At 43.9% G+C, this 18,981-nt stretch overlaps 3 protein-coding genes across 4 annotated transcripts; 2 read left to right on the top strand and 1 right to left on the bottom strand.

Annotated features, from left to right (window-relative positions):
• Positions 1 to 289: 289 nt before the first annotated feature.
• LOC147796624 (uncharacterized) lies at positions 290 to 4,587 on the bottom strand. Its single transcript, XM_087146856.1, has 2 exons — positions 4,452 to 4,587; positions 290 to 3,753 (listed from the first exon to the last, which is right to left on the bottom strand). The coding sequence occupies exon 2, from the start codon at positions 3,584 to 3,586 to the stop codon at positions 290 to 292; it is 3,297 nt and encodes a 1,098-aa protein (XP_087002982.1). The 5' UTR covers positions 3,587 to 3,753; positions 4,452 to 4,587.
• Positions 4,585 to 13,597, top strand: LOC110986176 (monocarboxylate transporter 13-like). Of its 2 annotated transcripts, none has more exons than XM_087146599.1 (4): positions 4,585 to 4,735; positions 11,183 to 11,323; positions 11,488 to 12,282; positions 12,781 to 13,597. In XM_087146599.1, the coding sequence occupies exons 2-4, from the start codon at positions 11,233 to 11,235 to the stop codon at positions 12,978 to 12,980; spliced, it is 1,086 nt and encodes a 361-aa protein (XP_087002725.1). In that variant the 5' UTR covers positions 4,585 to 4,735; positions 11,183 to 11,232; the 3' UTR covers positions 12,981 to 13,597. The 2 variants fall into 2 exon arrangements, with proteins under 2 accessions (XP_087002725.1, XP_022103523.2); XM_022247831.2 differs by having other exon boundaries at positions 4,585 to 5,213.
• On the top strand, positions 13,207 to 17,386 carry LOC110986181 (snaclec macrovipecetin subunit beta-like). Its single transcript, XM_022247847.2, has 2 exons — positions 13,207 to 14,895; positions 15,124 to 17,386. Exons 1-2 carry the CDS (start codon positions 14,544 to 14,546, stop codon positions 15,321 to 15,323), a joined length of 552 nt encoding a protein of 183 aa, XP_022103539.2. The 5' UTR covers positions 13,207 to 14,543; the 3' UTR covers positions 15,324 to 17,386.
• Positions 17,387 to 18,981: the final 1,595 nt, after the last annotated feature.

The raw sequence follows: 18,981 nt of genomic DNA, 5'->3' as shown, positions 1-18,981 counted from the left end.
TCCTTCCATTTCACCCATTCCCCAGACTTCTCTTTGGGGAGGGGCGCATCCCAGTCACGAGAATCACGGTTGAGTTCTCTAAGAATAGAGCGGCCCTGGATGCTCACTGGTGCGGCAAATCCAAGGGGGTCAAATAGGCTGTTGATAGTAGACAACACCCCACGTCTGGTGAAGGGCTTGTCACTGGTTGCCACTTGGAACGTGAATGTGTCTGTAGACAAGTCCCACTGAAGGCCTAAGCTTCTCTGCATTGGAGGGGGTCTTGTCCGAGGTCAAGGTTCTGAAGTTCTTAGGCAAGGTCATCACAGGGAAAGACTTTCATGACATCTGCGCTGTTTGATGCGATCTTGTGGAGACGAAGATTTGATTGAGCTAACATGTTTTGTGTTTTTTCCAGCACATCGACAGCCTCATCAACACTGGGGAACGATTTTAGTCCGACGAACAGTCTTGCATCACTTCCATACTCATCTTCTCCCTCAGCAGCGGTTCTCTTGAGTCCATAGATAGCTACGGCAGGTGACGGACAGTTACCGAATACATGAACTCTCATGCGAAACTCGAGGACTTCTCCATGCAAGTCATGGTCTCCGAACCAAAGAAAGCGGAGGTAGTCACGGTGGGTATCCTTGACAAGAAAGCTATGAAACATCTGCTGGATATCAGCAACAACTGCAATTGGTTCAGCTCTGAACCGAATGAGGACACCCAGGAGAGTGTTGTTGAGATCTGGACCCTTGAGTAGTACATCATTTAGGGATACTTTGTTGTGTTGAGAGCTGGAGTCGAACACGATCCTGATTTGCCCTGGCTTTTTTGGATGGTAAACGCCGAAGCTTGGGAGATACCAGCATTCTTGATCTGGCTGGAGTGGAGGAGCTAATTCTGCATGATCATTACTGAAGATCTTCTGCATGAAATCTATGTAGTGGTCTTTCATCTCAGGTTTCTTGAGAAGTGTACGACGAAGAGACATGAGTCGGTTGAAGACTTGCTGTCTGTTGTTCGGAAGACGCTGCCGATGAGACCTGAAGGGGAGTGGGGCTACCCAACTGTTGGCGTCATCCTGGACAAACTCCTTATTCATGATGGATAGGAAAAGCTCATCCTCGACTGATGCTGCCATCCTGTAGTCATCAGGAGATTCTTTGAAGATGTCAAAACCTGCGCTGGCCGACTGTCTCTTAGGAACACACTCGAAGGTCTCGTCTGTCAATGTTTCTTTGACGTGAAGCTTGTTTCTGCATGGCGTCAGGCAGGTAGGCCGGCCGTTGTCCAGTATGCTAGTCTTGTAGGCATGGACTTCAGGCTTGTGTGCTCCGCCGAGGCACACATCTCCAGTTACTACCCAGCCCAAATCCAAGCGTTGAGCGTACGGTGCGTCTGGTGGCCCGTTGCACTGGCTTCGAACCTTGTGTGCCTGAATGACGTCTCTGCCTAGCAGCAGGAGAATTTCAGCTGACAGATCTAGTGGCGAGATCTTATGGGCAATGGCCTCCAGGTGAGGGTGATGACTAGCAGCTTCTGGCGTCGGGATTTCGTCCCGGTTGTTGGGGATGGCATCGCACTCAATGAGAGGTGGCAATGAGATGCTGACTTCACCATCCAGCGACTGTAAGGTAAAGCCAAAGGCTCTCCTTCCATGAGTATTTGTTGTTCCAGAGCATGTACGGAGTGAGTACGGGGATGGGTTCCCATGGATGTTAAACATGTCGAAGAAAGTGGATCTTGCAAGGGAATGATTGCTCTGGTCATCAAGCATGACATACACTCTCTTCATTTTGTCAGGTTGCCCTTCTGGATAAATACTGGCTAGGCATATCTTGGCACATGATTTCCCCTGCACACCTTTTCCACAAACCGCTGTACAAGTCGAGGTTGTCAGGGGAGGTTCTGGATGAGCTTTCTCCCCGCCGTGGCTCTCTGCATTGTGCCCGAGATCCTTTTGTGCCCAAGGGGGTGGGCCATCATGAAGGGCTGACACGTGACGGTCACTGTCACACTCTGTGCAATGAATGGCAGCCTTGCACTCTTTTGCCTGATGAGCAGTGGAAGCACAGCAGCGGTAGCAGATGGCATGTTCTTTCAGGTAGGACTTCCTTTCCTCTAGTGGCTTTCCCCTGAACCCACAACATTTTCTAAGTGAGTGAGGTTTCTTGTGGATAGGGCATTGCCTTTCGGGTTCCAGTGGCGTATTTGAGGCAGACGACGGAGCAGTGGTTCTCTCTATTTCAGTCTTCTGGACGGAAACCGGAACCCTGGGTTTGGATCGGTTAGGTGTAGGTTTGTCATTCACAGATGTGGTCATAAAAGACGGGAGGAGTGAGAAGCTTGGGTCGTTCCTCATCTCTGCTTGTGAGTAGACGAAACTGACAAAAAAGGAAAAAGGGGGGAAGGGAACGCTGTGCTGTTCCTTATACATCGAGCCTTTTGTCACCCACTTCTCTTGAAGGTAGTGTGGAAGTTTCTGGACAATTGGATTTGTTCCTCTGGCTGTATCAAGGAAATTGAGGCCAGGCAATTTACCTTCGAGTTTTGCCGCCCGAACTTCAGTGAGAAGATCCGCAAGCTCCTGTAGTTTTGTGTATTCTCTGTTTCCTATCTTAGGAAAGTTCTCCAAACGTGAAAAGAAAGATGCCTCAATGGCCTCCGGAGACCCGTATTTCTTGTCGAGCCGTTGCCAAACCAAGTTCAAGCCAGCCGACGGGTCGTCGATGTGCACAGCTCTGATCCTGGTGGCATGCTGTAGGGACTCCCCGCCAAGCCAACTGGTGAGTAGGTCCAGCTTCTCACTAGGTTTCAGGTTCAAGCCTTGTGTCACATTGTGGAAACTAGCTTTCCACGCCCGGTAATTCTCTGGCCGGTTGTCAAAAACCTTGAGCCCAGCTGTGAGCAGGTCTCGACGAGTGAGGTGGGCCGTGAGGTCTGAAATATCTGAACGACTGGGTGCGGGTCCATTAGTCTGGCCCCTGTTGTCGGCATGATAATGTTCGGCCACATTTGTCAGGTGGGAGGGGCGTGGAAAGGTCATTGCGACAGTTGTTTGAGGGGCTTGGGCAGAGAAGCTTGGAAAGTTCTGCGGAGGATGCGGCGGAGGGGCCTGAGACTCAATGGTGATGCTTTCTGGATGCAACTGTCCGTTGAAAATGGGGGCGGCCTTCGAGCCAGGTTGCTCAACAGGGGGTTCTTGGCGATGCTCAAAATGTGAGTCGATATACTCTTCTGTGCGTCGTGCCGGTTCAGCCGAAGGTGCAAGGGGGTTGCTGACAATGTTTGCTCCATCCTTGATGGCTTCGGCCTCCGCAGCTGCCTCCAGTGTCTTGGTGACAGCTAATGCAGACTCAGCTTCGCCTTCTTCTTGCAAGGCAGTCAACATGGCGTCCAAACGTGCACGTTCCACTTTCATCTCGATCTGACGTTTGGTGTAGTCAGCTCTCGTGCGTGCAGCCTCTGCTTTAGCAGGTGCCTCTGCTGCAGCCAAGCTGACGTGAGACCTTGTAGATCGTCGTGAAGCGGAAGATGACGCTCCACACTCTGAACGCACCTCCAGGTTCTGCAAGTCACTGGATCCTTGGGCAGACGACATGGTTGTTACGTAGCACCAGTCAATGGGGGAAGCTCTTGACGTGAAGTGTCGATCCTTTTACTCTTCTGCCCTCAATGTGATTAGTTCACACAAATGTGCAGAGGCCTAAACATCTCTTCCAAAGTGGGCCCCAATACTGGAGCCGTTTAATGGAAAACGATGTAAAACTGTAAATAAACAGATACAAAATATTTTGAGTAACAAGGAATACGTCACTAAGTTCCATAACAATACACAATGAAATGTAGAAAATGCAGAAAGTCTAAGGACTGCAAAAAGTCTATTCTACCTAAAGTACATGTATACACATGTACATGTAGGTCAATGTAAAAGGACACAAATAGATGTAAATACATGTACATGTAGAAAGAGTCCATGTACAAATTAATGGGTAAAAATGCAATGTGTGAGGAATGTAACTATGAAACCTCATAAAATGCAAACAGTCCTGTGCGTACAGACAGATAAAAATGCAACATGCACAGTAGTGAAAATGAAGAACACAGGACACAATGTACCGGAAATCTTTGCTTAAACATACTGGTGAAAATGCATGTACATGTCAAATTACATGAACAGGGCAATACTCCATAACACGCTTCAATTTAAAAAGATCAACTTGTGAAGTCAAAGAAGGCAAGATAATTACAGACAGTTCCACAAACAGAACTTACGATAAAACATAACAGGCACTGGCAAGAATGTGTGTATTGTAATTGTATACAAAATACTACGCACGTGAGTGGAGGAGGTGAGTGTAACACTGAGAGGGCTTTATATACCAGAAATAAACCCTAAATTGGACTTATAATAGACTACAGAGGAACTATATATTATAAAGGAAACACAGAAATGGTAAACTTACGGATCGTGCTTGAACAAGGGCTTATAAACAGGTGTAGCAAGTTGTAAAATGTACGAGTGAAGTAACGTGAATGACATGGAGCGGGAAAGTGAAAAGCGATGGTAGAGGGCGCTAGACTAGATTACTGTGGATGAGCAGCCCGAGAGAAGAACTCGAGGCAGAACACTATCTGTCTCAACGCCGTGAGCTTCCATCTTCAAAGTCCACGGGGAGGGAGGTAAAAAAATCTGGTAAAGGCTGAGATAGCGGTGTCTTGGAAACCTCGTATGGAAATTACAAAAGCGGTTAGTGCTATCATGTACCGTCCGTGACGAAGCACACCGCGCCCGCGCGGTTTCGTTGATTGTTGTGAAGACCGGTTGTACGCACGTATACGTCCGTAAACAGGTTATTCGGAGTGTTGGTTTGTATGTATTGTCACATGGCCGTCGTGTTCTTGCTTTAATGGTGGTATAGTGACCCCATGTGTTTGGCAGGCAATCGTTCACAGATGGAAGCTCCGTGATATTCATTGCTAGCACGGCTGTCGTCTCATCGAGCACGTTTCTACAGCTAGCAGCACTAACGTTACAATGGCGCTGGTACCGGACCACGGCTGGGCTTGGGCCATGTTGCTAGGTGCCCACGTCAGCGCCATGCTCAGCAACGGTTACCTGCTTGCGCTCGGTGTGTTCTACATCGAATGGAAAGAAGTTTTTGACTTGTCCGCCACCGATGCAAGTTGGCTTTTGAGCATGCCCATGGTGGTTGCCAGCCCTTTGTGTAAGTTGGACATAGGTTTGGTAAGAGTATGGACGAGGAAAACATGAGGTGGCAGTGACGTAGATTTCAAAAGCAGGGGGGCACACTATGACTTCATAACATTAATCTATCATGTGTAATGTGTATTTAGCGGAATGCCATGTTCATGACTTTTTAGTTTTTGAATGATATTGAATGCATTTTAGTAAGCCTACTAGAAAATTCAAAAATTCTTCACAATCCACTTTATTTTTTTTGCAAACCACAAAAAACGGGGGGGGGGGTGATTCAATAGCCCACCCCATTCAAATAGTGCGGGGGAATTTATACCTTCCATCCCCTGGGAATTACGCCCACGTACGTGAGGTGGTGTATTCATTTCTCTGTTTCCAGCTCTCCCCGCATTGCCTGTGTCGATAGGCAGTAGTGGCCAGCTGCGCGGCAGACTGTTTCTTCTTTTCTAGTTTTTCGACGGTTCAAACATTTTCCAGCAGTGGATGGTGGCTACTTATGGGCGGCCATTGGGGCGAAAAAGACAAAACGGAAATTATGAATAAAACCAAGAAACATAAATTTACGTTCACAAATATAATACCAACGAAAAATATAAGCATTTACTATAAATATAAGTACAAACGAAAAGTACAAAAGACAGGATGAGAAAACGGTATTAGAGAAATGACAAAATAATATAGAAACAAACGACACATGTAAATGTAAATGGCCGTTTAAATGAATTTAAAATCAAAATTCTGTGAGAAACAAATCGTCGGTCGTACCACGATCTGACTTATCTCAGGTTTTTTTTTACATTTCGAGAAAAACGCGCTTAAAGGGGGGGGGTCGTTTTGGACCTTTATTTCTCCCACAATGCTATCTTTTATTGCCACAGATTTCGTAGTTTATAAAATTGGATAGTTAAATTACGATATGAGATATTTTGTTGGGAAAAATCTTAAAGTCAAGGTTAAAATGAGGCGCGAAAACCATGTCAATTTGTTCAATTTTCAATGTCAGATTTTATGAGCGCAAACAGCGACCTATACAGATTGTTCACTTTGGGGAACGAAACATTTTGATGTCTCGGTGGCCGACAGTGACCTATAGGCTATTGTTTGCACATAAGCGTTTTTGTTGATATGTTTCGACTAAGAAGGTCTTAGAGTAAAACTTCGCAAAAGCTGAAGGAAACTAGAAGGGGATTTCCCATCAAAGGGGTAAGTAGAAACCCATAAAACCTATAAAATGTATTTAGCAACTCTTCAAAATTCTCAAAATAATTAAATGTAAAGGATTATTTGTGTTCCACTGCCAATTAGTTAAAAATCGAGAAACAAGAACAATATGCAAAAGAGTTGTTTTATTTTTGCAATAAAAAGAAACAAATCAAAGTTACACTGAGATAGAACGATTAATGTCTGTTAATATTCTTGTAAGTCACGAACACTTATTTTTCTGTTATTCGAAATGTATCTTCTCATCATTCAAACTTATTTATCCATATATACCCAGGGTCAGTTTTCTGAAGATAGGCCTACTTGAACGCCTCCATTAAAAAGAATTAACAATAATATAGGGCCTGTCAATTACATACATCTTTTGAAGAATAATGATGTTTGATGTTTGATAATGACGGGATGTTTTGAATGATGATATACAACGCTTTGATATATATTAAAGGCGCTTTATAAATACTTATATTATTTATTATATTATAAAAATATCCACTGCTTTTCCACTGTGACATGCACGACCAGATATGTACAGGGAGGTTATTTCACAGACGTGGGGCAGCTGCACAGAATGATCTGTCTTCCCAGGACCTACGAGATCTTGGTACAGCCAAAAGAAGTTGGCTAGTTGGTCAAAGACCAAGGCAATAATTTGGATGGATATACGGAGCCATGAGTGTGGACAAATATAAAGGAGAAATTTGATGTAATGAACGATATGTTATGAGAAGGTTGTACATTACCCTGAATTCCATAGGGATCCAGTGGAGATGTTGAAGAATAAGTGTTATGTGAGCACAACGTCTAGTCTCGGTCGCCGCTGAATAACATTAGCAAAGGAAGTAAACCAAATATCAGAAGTGTCTCTTAATCATTTTTAGAGTCATCGGTGACTTTTAAATGACATTACCAAAGGAAGTAAACCGAATATCAGAGTTGTCTCTTAATCATTTTTAGGGTCATCAGTGACTTTTAAATGACATTAGCAAAGGAAGTAAACCGAATATCAGAGTTGTCTCTTAATCATTTTAGGGTCATCGGTGACTTTTAAATGACATTAGCAAAGGAAGTAAACCAAATATCAGAGTTGTCTCATGATCACTTTAAAGGACATCAGTGACTTTTAAATGACGTTAGCGAAGTATGAATTGAGTAACAGCTGGAGAACAGCTCCTTATACAACGATGCGGATTACCAGTGCTGTAATGCATCAAAATCCGAGGGGAAATGCACACAACAGCAGTGCTTTCAGTAAAAAATAAAATGTTGGGCTTAGAGAGTTTTACAAATCCACTGTTTTTTTTAGCCTCAGCGATTTCCTCTGAAATCCTGAAGCAAAATACTGCAGGTGAGTCAATGCGGTAATTAATCAACAGCTTTCCGTTAATTCCAATTGACATGAAAATTTTCGATTGATTTTTTACATAAAATATAGTCGACGAAAGAATCAATCAGAGTGTCTTTCATTTCTTGTGTCTTTTTTTACAGTATGTAACAAATAATTCTTTAGGTTTTTGGATGCTTTGTGATATTGACCAGAAACATGGCAAATGACTGTTGCTTGTTACAATTCATTGCATTTAGCTTCTTTTTAACTGTGTAGACTTTAAGATTTTATCTGGCTGGTTTACTTAATCAACACTTACAAAATAGAAACACAAAGCACAAATTATCATGAACCAAACGGATAAAATGCTTATTTGATCTGAGCTGGGCAGCCTGAAACGAAATTATCGAATCCCACAAATGTGGAGGATTGAATTGTAACTGCCCCCTTATTCTTCACCTCAGTTGGTTCTCGGCTTTCAGGTATGTCTATTTGTACAATATTTCAGGTACCAGTTTAGCCTTGCGGTCCCTATAAAAACGCGCAGCAGCCATGACTTGCCCTCTTTTCCCGCCTGGTAGTCGACCTGAGCAGACCAGTATTCCCGAGAACAGTTGTGCGTAGGCCTAAGTGCGGGAAATTAAAAAGCCCTGCACTCGAGTTTGAGTTGGCATTGCAATGGAAATAAATGAGACATAAATCACCGTACTGATCGCTCATCACACAGCCACAATGGAAATTAGTTCATTTTTATGATGGTCCGTTTTGAAACTTGAAAGGGTCAGTAATTAATACTCGTAATTTCATAACGTTGCTGTGCCACAGCTTCGCTGTAATTTTGATAGGTGAAGCGCCGTTGTGGAGGCACATCCTTTTGTGAATAAAGAAGTGTGGCCCTGTATCTGCACTGCGGGCCAGGCAGTAAACTGCTACCAACTTCACGGATTGGTGTCAGCGGTCTTCTAAGGCTAGACCGCTCGCTGACACAGGTTAGCCTGACCGTGGGTAGCAGACTTCAAAAGACGAGGCTGCCACAGTATTGTTCCCCTGACAGACTATACAAATGCGCCTCGTTTGGGTTTTACTCGAATCTCAGCATAAAAGACAAGGAATATACATGTGTTCAACCATCTACAGAAACTCGGTTGAAATAAAGGTTCAATGTTCAGCCACCGAATGACACCAAACAGCGCTTAAGACTGGTTCCGAATGACTGAACTTCAAATGAGATCAATAGGTATCGTGGTATAGATACCAGACTGAATAAGTTACTTTAATCTACACATTTCACGAAGTGACCTAACTCGAAGTGTCGAGTTGAAATTTTCAGAAAATAAATATTTCATCATGCATAACAAGAACAAGCTAACTGGTTCACGTGTTTCCTCCATGCTTATGAATATGATGATCTTCGTGTAATTTTAACTTAGGACTTGCCCTACAGCAGATTTAATTGTGGAATATTTTGTACTATGCAACGCGCGTGAAGAACACAAAACACTGAGCCTTGAAGCACTCGTCGCACAGATTTGCTTCTATGGTGCGTAGCAAGCACTTACTGGTCTCTGGCTCACTACATACCAGGCATGCCAGACGGCGGTAATTTGCCAGAGCTGTAGACCGGGCAGTTCAAACTCCTTTTGTGTCCTTCCTCCACGGTAAGAACAAACTCTTGCAGATAATGTTCGTGTCTGTTACGGAGGAAATCGTGAATACATGACACGTATAAGCCCAAAATTCAATGAATTCCGAGTATTAGCTTCTGGCATATCAAACGCTTGTCCGCTTTTGACACCTTATGTGCATATTCTCAGCAGCCTCTGAAACAATATTGTTGGCAGGAACAACATTCAACAGGAATGGCCAAGATTTCTATCGGATTTTGTCTTAGAATTCTTTAAAATATCTAGTTTCTTTCAAATAAACTGAAACACGGGGAGGATACGTTGCTCCATGATGATGGAGTGTGCAAAAATTGTGGAGAACATTCCTTTTTATTTTGCAGTACTACCGGGGGTAACACTGACGGGGGCCTACACGGAAATCATATTTTCATATGTTGGCCTACATTCTGTTACATATACGGGAGTGGGTGTCTGCTTCGGTGCTAGTAGGGGGCGCCAGATGTCGCTGAGCTTTAAACCGATGTCTTGGGGTACGGTGTTGTGCCGGAAAATCTCGATGGCTTCTTGAATTTTTCTCGCGAGAGCTAGTTCTGGATGGGGGTTATGAGTTCTGCCTTGTCCCATGGTCCCATTCGATGCGGTGGTCCGTGGAGTGTGCATGTTTGATGATGGGCAGTAATCGAATGCGTGCACTGAAATAATTGAATGTTTTCGACAAAAAAAAATCAAAGGTCGTCGCGGTCTTGCATAGATAGCGTTGGTTTGTGCACACACTTTAGACCCAGTAAAATGGCTGCCACTGTACTTCCGGTAACTGCAACGACGTCCATATCACGAATGCTGCATTGTGGGTCAATATTTTATTACACGGTATACGTTCGTACCCACTACCTCCTCGTGGGACTTCAGCTCGCTAGCCCGGGGCCGCTGGATGATACTATTTGAAAAGTGTAATTGAAAAGAGGTGGGCACCTCGATTGACCCATGATCGAACACACGCACGATGCAGTCTCTGAATTTAGTACATTGCCCGCTGTACGAAGTTGCCAGTAGGTTGCCAAGTTGAACGTAGGTCTACAAGCTTACACCAAATACGCATCCCGTTCATAAACAATGAAACTGGCAAACAGATGCAGACCGAGCGAAAACCTAAGGAAAGGTGCCTTTACTTGATGCTGAGACCCGATCGGTATGTTAATTACTAAGGCTTTCTACAGAGTGCCCCATGCATAGAAATGACGTACGCAGTGAGGACCTCGGTCCGTTTTTGACGTGCTACATGACAAAACCGCTGATGTGAGGCCCGTGCAGTCAGGTTTATATATTGGCTGCTTGCTCATTATTTTCAGTCAACCTGCTGTTGATGTCATATAAACCGCCCCACAGTGTTCGATTTTTGTTACTGCGCTGATATATCCGTAGTGGACCCTAATTTCAGCAGCCAAACAGAGGGTTCATTCCACAGGGCATGCCCGAAGGAGGTCTCCCTGTAGTAGTACTTTAAGTTTTAACTAGGGCCACATGCCTGGAGGGCATCCAAGGTGCACACATCAAGGGGAAAACAAGAGCTGCAGCTACATAGCTATTAAAAGTCCACGGAGATAATTCCCACGTTTTCAAATGGGGGGGGGGTCACGCGGGGTCACTAGTGGGGAATGCCCTAGTGCCCGCCTCCCTGTAGTTACGCCGATGCTCTGCAGAACAAACAACTGCCTCGCACGATGGCTACCATGCAACGCCTCTATATGGTTGTATATGCAACTGCTCGTGGTATAGTATAATACATGTATTTACGCCTTCCTTCAGGTTTCTTTATCGGCATTTTAGCGTCTTGTGTCGGCATACGCCCTGTATCTATGCTCGGAGCTGCAGTGACTGGTCTTGGAACTATACTGGGGTCGGTATCCTCCAATATTGACCAGCTTTACATTTGTAATGGGCTGACCGGTAAGTCGACTTGAAATCTCTCCAGAGGAGTGGCAGACTTTGATGTTCTGTGGATAATAGTGATAGTTTCCCTTTTCTCTGTTTTGATTTGAGTTCAATTTGAACTCCTTCGTAACAGGGGTCAGTATTTTTGATGTGTTTGCTTGCCTTCGTCTTTTTTTCAGGTGTGGGCACTGTGATGACAGTGTCACCAGCCATGATTATGATCTCGCACTCGTTCAAGAAACGCTATGTCTTTGCCAACGGACTAGCCGTGCTAGGGCTGAACGTGGGCCAGATGGTTTTCCCACCTTTGATTCGTCTTCTAATCGTAAGCTACGGTTGGAGAGGCGCCATGTTTATCATCGGGGCTTTGCAGCTGAACGGGGTCGCGGCTTGCGCCCTGTTTCGGCCGATGAAGTCGATCCTCAAGGATGTACCACGAGACGATGAAAGACGAAGACCCTGTATCAAGCGAAACAACTGCGGAGACGGCACACTTCGGCAACATGTGAAATACCTCTCCATTTTCAGCAATATCAGGGCAATGTTGGTTCTGGTGGCCGTGTGTGCTTACTCGATGGCTTTGATAGTAAACCTCTTCCATCTACCGGAGCGGTCCAAGGAAGCCGGGTGGTCCCATGACCTAAGCGCAATGCTGGTCTTCGTCTACGGGCTAATATCGGCGGTCACCCGCTCCACCCACGGCTGGCTCGTGGACAGAAACTACATCGGCCCCTTCAAGCTCCAGCTGATCGTGATTCTCGGGGCGACTCTGATCTCCTTCCTGAACCCAGTCTCGGACAGCTACACATTCCTGGTGTTCTACACGCTGGTCCTTGGAGCCTTCCTCGGGGTTTCCTCGCCTCTCCTTATCGTGAACATGAAGAATGTCGCCAGCCCGGCGCAAGTGCCTTCCGCCATATGCTTGACTTGGGCGTCGTTTTATCTGTTCAGTGGCGTCGGATCAGTTCTCGCTGGTGAGTACAAGTTTCTCCCTCCCTCCCCCGGAAAAAAGGGGAAAGGGGAGTGAAGAAAAGAAAGTGCTAAAAAAAAAAACCAGAAAATGAAAGGGATGATAATCACTTTATATTTTCTTGAAAATACCTCGGAATTTACCCGTTTGGCCATTCGTTGTTTTATTGCTTTGTCGCTGCTGAGTGCTTTAAATTGCTTCCGATCCCCCATAACCCCCCATCATTCAGAAATTGTGTAAAAGGTCGCATAGTTTTGTTACTTGAGCGCAGTTTTCCAATTAAGAGTTCACACTTTTATTTCGGAATGAAAGAAAGCCTCTGTTAAACCTTGGAAAAGCTACAATTAAAAAAAATAACTTGCACACCAGAAATCGAGTCACAACTGTCTGTGCCGGATGGCAACTCACCGTGTTTGTTTTTCCTCGCCAACACTAGCACTCGAACACACTACTGTGTGTATTTGTAAGAGACATGCTCACAGACTCCGCGGTTGCTTTCTAGGTACAATCTATGACGCCACTGGGAACTACCTAGCCCCATTCTTGACGAGTGGGACCCTGTTTCTGTTGGCATTCTTGCTGTTCGCTGTAGTCACCGTAATGAAATCCAGACAAGACAAACGCCTTAAACTACATGTAGACGCCACTAGCACCGCAGTGTATCATGTAGCGACGGAAGACATCGGTCAAGATACTGCTTGAGGGCGCCGTTCCTATCCTTGTTTGCTTTCCAAGAACTCAAACGTACGCATTTGTCTGCGTTCAAGGGGAAAAGATGCAGAAGTGTAGGCCTATTCAGTTTTATGATCTATGATCAATCGATTGTAACCTTTTTTCACTGTAATCTATTTCCTTGTGGTAAATTTACTGTAGGTATGTTCCTGTGAATTGTCAACACACTGACAGCAAAGTTACAAGAAATAGATTACATTAAAAAAAAAGAGATTACAATCGATTAAAAAGGCACTAACAGCTGGAACAAATCCCTCAAGAAGGACCCATAACATAGGACAAAACCAAACAATACATTTACACATTTGTTATTCTGTTTTCCATGTCAGCGATAGATCATAAAACTGAGTACACTCTCATTTCCTGCATGGTAGTCTTTGTTTTGTATTAATTTGTTGTAAATTTCCCCGTTGGTATGCTTCTGAACTATTGAATGGATTTTGTTGCTGGTAGTTAGACTGATCTAACTGTATCCACTCTGCTGTGACGCTCGAAGGTACGCAACATCCGAAAATAATTGTTGCCACCAACCTTTTCACAGCGGACGGCGCTGCACATGATAGTTTGAACAGACCCAAGAATCCACAGGGCTCGATTGTGTGGTTTGAGTTATTATTAGCCAATGACTTCATCTTTGTTTTGGTCATCCTGATGAAGGAACACGTTAAAATTGCTGTTTTTACTCAAAGTCCATAGATTTTGATTTGAGTTTAGCATTTGATACAGTTGACCGAAACATGACATTGGTATTTTCCACTTTTGCTATTCCAAAGTATGGTGAATGGGAGCAATTACCTTCACATGTCATATGCATGGTTTTCCACAAGATTCATTCTTTGGATTCTTATTAATTCCTAATCCATGAAAGTAAATCATACATTTGTTCGTGCGGCGGATGATACTTGGATGCATTTTATTTTAAGGCCTGCACCTTAGATTTTGCCGTGAAAGGAGTCCGTATGGAGCGGTTCAATCATTGTCCATTTTTTGTTTTATACAAAAGTTGGATGATTTCCCTCCGGTCCTCTTCCCAATCAGAATTTGTCGCATTTAGGCACATCTGTCAACTGCAATGGACTTCCTTGCGTATACCAGCAAATGAGCACACACCATCTGGGTAGGCCTACCAGAGAGAAAAATCCAATCAAAATAAAAGGTCCTAGTTAATGAATTAATTATTGTAGTAGTTGCCCAAGGGCAGATCCGGGCAACTGCGTTCATTATTGAAGAGCAATCAGGTGATATTTGGTCTATTTTATTTCCCTCCTTTCAAAAGCGTGTAAAGGGAATTGAAATGTAGCACTGGTATTAATACTGTAAAAGGTTCCATAGAAGTTCCAATACTTTCGCCACCCAAACAATAATTGTTTACCCCATTCCGTAAAATGATTTAGATCCGCCTTTGTCGTGTCCATGCAGCTAAGCAGATTAATTAGCCCTGAAGCTAATGTGATCAAGTTGTCATGCCAACGCATTCTTTAAAAGAAATTATCCGGTGTTTTCATCGATCAAACCTTGGCAGTCTAGTAGTGCATGTTCTGTGTTCTTAATAAAATGGCGGTAGGGAGGGCTTTGCTGTTCCTCTTGATGGTGTCTGCATTGGTATCCCCATTGATCTCTCCCGTGTCCACATCCTACACCAAGCCCTGCTTGCCAGGATGGGTCCTGTTCAACGACCACTGCTACCGAGTTACACCGGAGAAGCTGACATTCAACGCTGCCGAGGCCTTCTGCCAAGGGTTCGCTAATGGCAACGGGAGAGGTCACTTGGCGTCGGTACACGATGACAGAGAAAACGATTTCATCGCCCAGTTGGCTTCATTGACCGGGATAGGGGGACGACATGGATGGGTCTGGATTGGTTTGAACGATGCACAGAAACCAGGTTAGTAACGAATGTATACTCAAGATACCGCGGGGGGGGAGTTCGATGGCAAAAATACACTTTGAGAGTCGTTGGAGAGAGATCTAAGGAAGACACAGTCAACGATGCTCAGAGACAAATGAGATGCATACATGTTGTATATTATTTGTTTTCTGATGTGCTTGACGTGGATTTGGCTTTGAAAGAAAGAATATGAACTGAAAGTTTTGGTTTTGTTCCATTTTACAGGTGAATTTGTGTGGACAGACGGTACTGCCGGTTCTTATCGCAACTGGTCACCCGGCGAACCGACTGCTTACGGTGAGGACTACGTTGCCATACGACCAATGGACGGACGGTGGAATGACGGTTCTGCAAACAAAAGGGCGGTGTGTAAAATGCCATTTGGTGATATCAGCAGCATGGCGAGTCTGGCTTGCATTAATTAAAAGATAATTTATCTCAAATCATGAACAAAATTCTCGATCCCCTCAAATTATCAGCTTTCTGCTCTAAGGCTGAAGTCATCAAATCATAAGGTTTGTTAGACACCTTTATGTCAAAGTCAATTTTAATTACAGTTTTAAACAGTGTCTAGAAATTGTTTTCTTCATTTAGTTTGTCTCATTTTTGGCCGATTTTAAGTAATTGTAAATAAATTACCTGCCCTAACCGTTACCAGTGTATGAAAGAAATTGATACACGTATATACGGTTGAGTTCAATATTAAGGTTAGTCGGGTAACGCTGGCAACCGTAATCACATGCTATTATGCATGTCTACCATGTGACCCTGAGTGTGAGCATATGACCCTTCTTATATTGTTATAACCAGATCCTTCGGACTTTACAAATTACCTTGTTAAAACAAGTACTGGTAGGCCTACCTTGTACTGTCAGCAATAGAAAACAAAGAAAAACAAAAACGTGGAGCTCAACAGTTTCCTTGCAATGAATATTACTTTGTTTTTTCAGTGCTCTTATCTGTATTCGACTGCGGTCGTGTATTTCCAACACTGGCACATTCGGTTGGAATCAACAGGAACATGCTTAATAGCATGGTGTTTGCAGATAAACTAGCCAATTACCGGTATTGCAATAATTACTTATGTATTGAAAATATGACGGCGTTGTCCATTTTCTCAAAACGGGTGTGGGGTTTCACATCAAACAGACACGAGTGCTGAATAATTCTAGCCGGGGGATGCTTCGTTGAATCGACCAAGCAAGCCAGAATGAGGATCAGACACCCCTTTATGGAGATTAATAAATCACTCTCACTTTGTCTATAACCTGTGAGGGCGGCCAGAGTTTCCAAAAATGTTACTTTTTGGTTGGCTTTCGATCTTGCCTCAAATTCGTTCAAATTGTACATTTTGTCCCATTAATTTTAAAGAGGGTTGAATTTTTCATTTATTTCTTAGTAGTACATGTATTACTATAGCTGCTTGTGAGTAATTCTTTTACATTTACACTGACGGCCAGCCGTAGTTTTAGCAGCGACTTGTTAAAAACACAAGTGTGACGTAAAAAGGACAGACCCTATGAGCCCCAAGAGAGGGCGCAAAGTATCAACTCAGGCTCCTTCGGTAGGAACCGCTCCTCGCTGGACTATGAAATGCACACGTTACGGTCTCATTGCTACCAACCAAAATGAGCACTCCCGCCCGACCAATATGCTCTTTTCAACCGATAAGCTTGACCGTCTGTTCGACACGGTATATTGTACGTGGTATACAGGGTTTCCCAGAAAAAAAAACCCTGAGGAAAAGAGTTAATATGCCCAAACCATGAGATATGATTATAATGTATAAGGATCTCCGAAAGTAAAAGCAGTATTCTTTCTAATGATACCTTGATGGTATCCTCGATGGACACCCTGTATAGGGACTGTGGCGTTGGCTTAAAGGGGATGGGCCCTGCTGGGAGATTTCTTGTAAAACATGCATCAGCACATAAACCAATATAAATGACAAGAAAACACATCTGAATAATTTCAAAATGCGGGGCAATATGTTAAAAATTTTAGTTTACACGACCCTATTTCACTCCCTTCTGGGAGCAAAATTTAAACAACAGTCGTCGGGTACCGAAAGTTGTCTGAAGAAATTCCCAAGAATCGTGACGTCATAGGACGGAGTCCTTTATTCGGTTTACTGTTTACTGTTACGTAACGACATGTACATGTACGTTATGTAGAAGCGTTAGGGTGTGCAATCAGACTCAAGCGCCAATAATTCCAGCGTTAATGCTTTTTCCGATCACAGCAATAAGTTGTCATGTTTGTCTCATTCAATTGACAAAGAAAGCGACATTGAAGGAGCTGATGAGGCACAAGAAATATTGCCTTGTCAGTTCGAACATACACTCAGGAAGAGATTTAGCAACTCGAGGCTGTTGGCCACGGGCATGGTGGCGACCCTGAGGTTCGACAACAAAACACGGACTGGTCATGATCTTTTTTTTTTTCCTTTTTTTTTGGCACTATTAAAAAATTTATCTTTCTGAAAAGACGTAATTGTCCTACCATTGGCCATTTGATATATCTGTAAAGTAGAAGTAGTTTTTCGCTACATAGTTATAAGCTAGCCTACTTCGTTAAAGTTGGTGTTCCATTAATTCCGACATTTTCTTTCGCCGTGCACTGCGACTTTAAGGCATCGACGCTTCGCGTGCGTGACGACCGTGCGACATTATTTGCACCGGAAAATAGTCCACGTACGCGCGCCAGCGCAATATAGTCCCATCTTACCTCGTAAGCGTAGTACATGTATGGGTGTACATTGTACGTGTACGTGTCAGTACTGGTACGTGTACATAAACATGCACATGTATGTATTTTGAGTCCTCGTAAATGTTTGATTGTGTGCCATCTGCAAATCTAACCGCAAACGCTGGTGTGAAAAGTCGCTTAGGAATCCGTACAAAAACTGCTCTCCTGGGAATTGTTTTGATTGCGACAACAGCCATCGACAACACAGTTTATCGGCATTCTTTTGAAATTCACGATAGAAATTATTACTCGTGTACGACGCAATGCAAACAACATGAACGCGACGGTTGAAATTAGTTGTCCAATATAGTTCTGACCCGTGTTAAGAGAAGGGAAGAGGAAACAAGACCAAATGTGGTTGACTTGACACGTACGAGTTACCTACCCGACTACGCGCTAGAGCAGAGGCCGTTATACCCAACAAGAAATGAGGCCGGGGGTACCCCCCAACATGTCCAATCCCTATACACATTCCAGACTATTGTTACTTAACACATCCCCCCAAGATGTCTGACAGGAATTCCCAGATTCCTGCGACACAATGACTAACACAAAGCAGGGGGGGGGTTCTCTCCGTCTCATACCTTGCTGCATATGTAGGCCGTGTCCGAAACGAGCTTCCAGAGCTATGCATATGGCTAGGTCTATTGTCTGCGCGTCTCCACGCATTTCCATCGGAGTGAAGACCTAGACCTAGCTCTAGACAAGAGATTCGGATGCAACCATATTCTTGCGCGGACCTATCAACTTTCTTGCTGGAACTGGAAGGGCGAGTCCGTCCAATTACGTCACATTGATGCCAAGATTTGTCTGCTGCCCTCATCGACAGATTTCGGTAAGTTTTTGCGAAGAGCCCAGGCGAAGATTGACAAAAGCACACAGAAAACGCCAATTGTTGCTGATTTAATGACAAAAAAGAGGGGTTAATCGAACTTATTGAATATAAGATGTTTGAAAACTACCATATAACGTCAATTCAAAACTGCATGGCCCATCCCCTTTAAATTATAAATGCACGTACTTTTCTTCACTAAATGCGTACACATATACGTGCAACAGTGCACATGATCTGCTTAAACCGTAGTAACAAATGCACTTCAAATAAAGTTCCTTAATTGTCATTGTACTGTGGTCGCTGCCCAAGGGCGGATGGGGCGGGGGGCAACGTGGTTTATTATTTTTTTAAAAAATGAGCGAAAGGTGACATTTGGTTTATTTCCTTTTCCTCTCTTTTAAAATTGTATAGGGAGCAGTAGAATCTGCCCTTGAAGGCTACGAAAGGTTCGGTAAAAATTCCACAACTTTCGTCATCTGAACAATTTTATCTCGCCATCC

This window comes from Acanthaster planci, linkage group LG15 (assembly GCF_054643075.1).
Source record: "Acanthaster planci isolate LZ-2023a linkage group LG15, COTS_SCS, whole genome shotgun sequence".
NCBI classification, from domain to species: domain Eukaryota; kingdom Metazoa; phylum Echinodermata; class Asteroidea; order Valvatida; family Acanthasteridae; genus Acanthaster; species Acanthaster planci.
The sequence above is the reverse complement of the archived record's forward strand: the minus strand, read 5'-3'. Positions and strand labels throughout refer to the sequence as shown.

Coding starts and splice junctions, on each gene's coding strand:
- LOC110986176 (XM_022247831.2), top strand. CDS start 5,024: ATGGCGCTGGTACCGGACCACGGCTGGGCTTGGGCCATGTTGCTAGGT. Junction 5,214..11,182: donor GGTGGTTGCCAGCCCTTTGT/GTAAGTTGGACA, acceptor GCCTTCCTTCAG/GTTTCTTTATCGGCATTTTA. Junction 11,324..11,487: donor CATTTGTAATGGGCTGACCG/GTAAGTCGACTT, acceptor TCTTTTTTTCAG/GTGTGGGCACTGTGATGACA.
- LOC147796624 (XM_087146856.1), bottom strand. CDS start 3,586: ATGTCGTCTGCCCAAGGATCCAGTGACTTGCAGAACCTGGAGGTGCGT.
- LOC110986181 (XM_022247847.2), top strand. CDS start 14,544: ATGTTCTGTGTTCTTAATAAAATGGCGGTAGGGAGGGCTTTGCTGTTC. Junction 14,896..15,123: donor GAACGATGCACAGAAACCAG/GTTAGTAACGAA, acceptor TCCATTTTACAG/GTGAATTTGTGTGGACAGAC.